The 3,700-nt window shown below is 38.5% G+C and overlaps 1 protein-coding gene across 1 annotated transcript; it reads right to left on the reverse strand.

Moving 5' to 3' along the window:
• Positions 1-217: 217 nt before the first annotated feature.
• Positions 218-2,736, reverse strand: LOC116547735 (beta-defensin 109). Its single transcript, XM_032273578.1, has 2 exons — positions 2,679-2,736; positions 218-573 (listed from the first exon to the last, which is right to left on the reverse strand). The coding sequence occupies exons 1-2, from the start codon at positions 2,734-2,736 to the stop codon at positions 368-370; spliced, it is 264 nt and encodes an 87-aa protein (XP_032129469.1). The 3' UTR covers positions 218-367.
• Between the last annotated feature and the right edge of the window lie 964 nt (positions 2,737-3,700).

The following is a 3,700-nucleotide window of genomic DNA, read 5'->3' on the forward strand; positions in this document are numbered from 1 at the left end:
GCTGCTTCTTTCAAAGGGTCTGTGGCTGATTTCAGTTTTCCTGTTAAGTTCATGTGTTGTTTCTTGAAAGAAGTTCACAGTGTGAATGTCTACACACCGTTTTGTCTTTCCAAGTGGGAGAGGCAGGCCAACAAAATGCCTTCAATCCACTACCTTGGAAAACACAAGTAACAGTTTTTTCACTTTTAAAGGTTTGTTAAGATCTGTTAATGATTCATAAAGGAATAGTATTTGGGTATATTTGAAATTAATGTTTACTGATTTGCACTGATAAGTGAAAATACAAGATGGTTATCAAGATGGAAGTACTTAATATGTATATTTTCATGTTCAAAAACTTCACTTTTGATGCATTTTTATGTCAGTTTCATTTCAACTTCGGTTTAAGAGGTTCTTGATAATCGGACATGATAACTGGTGTTGGAATTGGCATTGCAATCCACCATGCTCTACAGCACTTCATCCTTCTTCGGCAGGCACCAACTTCATCTTCTGTTACTTTGCAGACATCTCTTCTGCAAACACCACCCAAATTGAGACAATGACCTTCAGCAGGACCCAAACCACTTCTTACTGCAGAAAAGAAGATCCAGCAAGATATTTAGTCCACAAAGAGAATGTAAATCCATAAACACTCTTAAGAAACAGAATGACTTTAGTATGAGCATTTTTATGTGGGAGCTCTTACAATGGCTGCTGCTCACATGTCAGAGGCACATGCAGCTTAAGAGAGGCGGCAGTTCCCATCCTGGTTTGGCACAACAGTCATTGTATTTTTCGTGGAAAATGGATGTGAGAGGGGATGGTACATCTTCATCTTTTTCTCTGGGTTTTCTGTCAGGAATGGCTGCTGCTTACCCCAGTGGCAAAAAATGCCTGTGTCCTCTGCCAGAACGGGCTATTGAGGGCCATAGTGGTTTCCACCCTGTGGCTGATACAGATAGTCTCTTTCTCCTTTTTTTTGTTTCTAGCCAAAAAAGATGTTTCTGGCATCTCAGGTATGCTGATTTCACCAGCTGCTTTTTCTATGTGGCTATTCTTTTGTTTTGTTCTGTTTCCCTCCCTTCCTCCCTCTCTCTCCACTGTGTTGCAATGGTTTCCTAAATGGTCCCTTGAACCCTCCCAGGGCTGTTTTGCTTTGTACATAGCTATATAATTTGGTGGTGATGTTTTTGTTTCCTGTAGCAGAGTAGTATATATAATATATTACTATATACTATAGTCTATGTAATATACTAAAATACTTCATCAAGTTATTTAAATCTGCCGTTGAAAGGGGAGAGTTGAAAATAATATTAGCAGTGCATCCTGGTAAACATTTAAAAAATAATGAGAAAAATATTGCCCTTACAAAGTCAAAATTTGTCTGAATACAACCCATATAAAGATTTCATTATAAATAGCCCTGTTACAGTCAGGAGGACAAGAAGAAAGCCCACTGTCCATGCTGTGTTAATATAGTTCTAAAAGTTTTGGGCAATGCCATAAGCTGTAAGAAGAGAAGTCAGGGGAGACTTGAGCCCGTTGTTTTTTCCCTCCTGTACCTCCCAAAATACCATTGGAATGATGTAATGTTTTGAAGAATCTATAGTAGTGCCCCAAATCATAGAACATTATCAATGCATCTGAATCTGAGATATGCCCCAAAGATACAAAGTTGGTGTGATTAGAATGAAAGAAAGATTTAGGCTTTTGTCCATGACTACAAGTTAGCTGCTCTCCAGTGATGACGACTGCTATGGGACAAATATATTTTAGAGGATCTCTTTGAAACATTTCTATCCTTGAAAATGGTTAGGCAAGTTCTTAAAATACCCCCTCTTTCAAACACAAAAATACTCTGTGAACTGGAGCTTCCGCACTGGGCGCTTTGTACTGGCTAGCTGATGGAAGTGGGTGAGGGTTTCCCGGAAGATATTCTGGGAAGATCTGCTATTATCAGCAATGCGAATGGGGGTGCTACTGACTCTTGGGCCATCAGAAATTCCAGTGTGTTAATCCCGAAGCTCCTATATTGAGACAAAGCATTGAGTCATTTTCACAGAAGAAGTTTGGATAATAGTATTCCCGTTTTAGACCATAGAATAATGGCAGATGAAGGATGAGCAATGAGTTCAGTGTTAAAAATGATCCGGTAGGCAAGACACCATGAATCAAAGTTAGTAACATAAACAGCATATTTGGACCCTCAAAAACTAAATGTATTGAAATTTGTAATGTGAATAAATAATTAGGCAGCTATGTATCAATTGTTTAAAGAAATAATCTACTATTACAAAGCTGTAAAGTTCGGACCTGTCATATCTAACTGCCTGCATGTAAATTTTCATGCCCCACCAAGGCATCCCACTGAGGTCACATTCTGTTGTGTCCTTGCATTGTATCTTGAGATGCCTTGGTGGGGCATGGAAATTACATGTAGGCAGTTAGATTTGACAGGACTGGATTTCAGCAACGCCCATTATTATATCCATTCACTAGGGCAAAAGACATGGATGGAAACTTATCCACAGGTACTAGTGCTAAATGAGTCTCTTTTCTATTTTTCCCTATTATAATTCTAGTAAAGCTGTGAATATTAGATTACTGAACCCACAGGACTCATTCTAGGATCTTGTCTGGCCAGGGACATAGCCTTCTAATCTGCAGAACTTTATGATAATCAGCTACCAACTTACCTGGGGATAAGAGAATCGAAAAAAGGAGGAGAATAAAGAGAAGCAAATGGAGTCTCATGGTTGAAGGGCCAGCATCAATGCGGGTTGAGCCTGGAGTTTCTGGGCATGGTGGGTCTGCGCCTATTTATGATGTTCTCTGGGTGTGGGATTTGTTCTTGGTTAGTAGAGCCTAACGGAAAAAGAATAACTAAGTCTCCCACAGGAAATTTCCAGGGACACAAAAGTACATAAATGTGGTCATATCTCAATGGATGAGAAAGCAGATTAATATGATTTATTTCCCAAAGACTCAGGAGGTCTTTCTTGTCAGCTGCTTTCTTTACTATTTTCTACATGTATAGGCAACATCACCGATCCTACTTTATACGTCTATTGTTTGCCAGGCAATACCGTAGGAACTAGAAGTGCATGAAGTCCTTCATGGTGACATCATGGGAGAAAAAATGTTAAATGGGTTCATGCAGTAACATATGTAAAAGATACAATAATCCAAAATAGATAATTGTTATATTTATTAGCAGTTCCCTTTACTGAAAGGGAGCAGATAAAAGAATGTTGGGAGAAGCTTCATAAAATGGATTATATGGAATGTGCTTGAAAAGAGTTTGGTGTTTTATTGTGTGTGGAAAGAGCATATGGGGAGTTCTTGTTCAAGGGTTAAAGCTATATAAAGTTAGTCAATGGCAGAGACAGGCTCTAAAACATAGAATGGGATATTGTGCACTTAACGATTTGTTAAGAGGGTAGATCTTAGGGGCTCTGACAACAACAGCGAAGGGACATAGGGAACTTTTTGGAGGTGATGGATGTGCTGTCACCTGGATGTTGGTTGTGGTAACAAGAGTGATGTATAAGTGCATACTTGCCAAATTGTATCCACTCATTACGTACAGTTTGTGTATAACAATTTTACTTCTATATATCTGGAAGAAAGAATTTGGTATTTCATTTTATAGCAACATTATTGAGTTGAAAGCATATTTCAACCTCTTTTAAAATCATTAGTTATTGTTTAAATAAAC

Source organism: Sapajus apella, unplaced genomic scaffold, assembly GCF_009761245.1.
Source record: "Sapajus apella isolate SASKATOON/1434 unplaced genomic scaffold, GSC_monkey_1.0 scaffold4391, whole genome shotgun sequence".
NCBI classification, from domain to species: Eukaryota; Metazoa; Chordata; class Mammalia; order Primates; family Cebidae; genus Sapajus; species Sapajus apella.

Excerpts from the sequence above, each read along its gene's own strand:
- LOC116547735 (XM_032273578.1), bottom strand. The coding sequence starts at position 2,736 with ATGAGACTCCATTTGCTTCTCTTTATTCTCCTCCTTTTTTCGATTCTC. Across the intron at positions 574-2,678 it reads TTCGATTCTCTTATCCCCAG|TAAGAAGTGGTTTGGGTCCT; the intron begins GTAAGTTGGTAG and ends TCTTTTCTGCAG.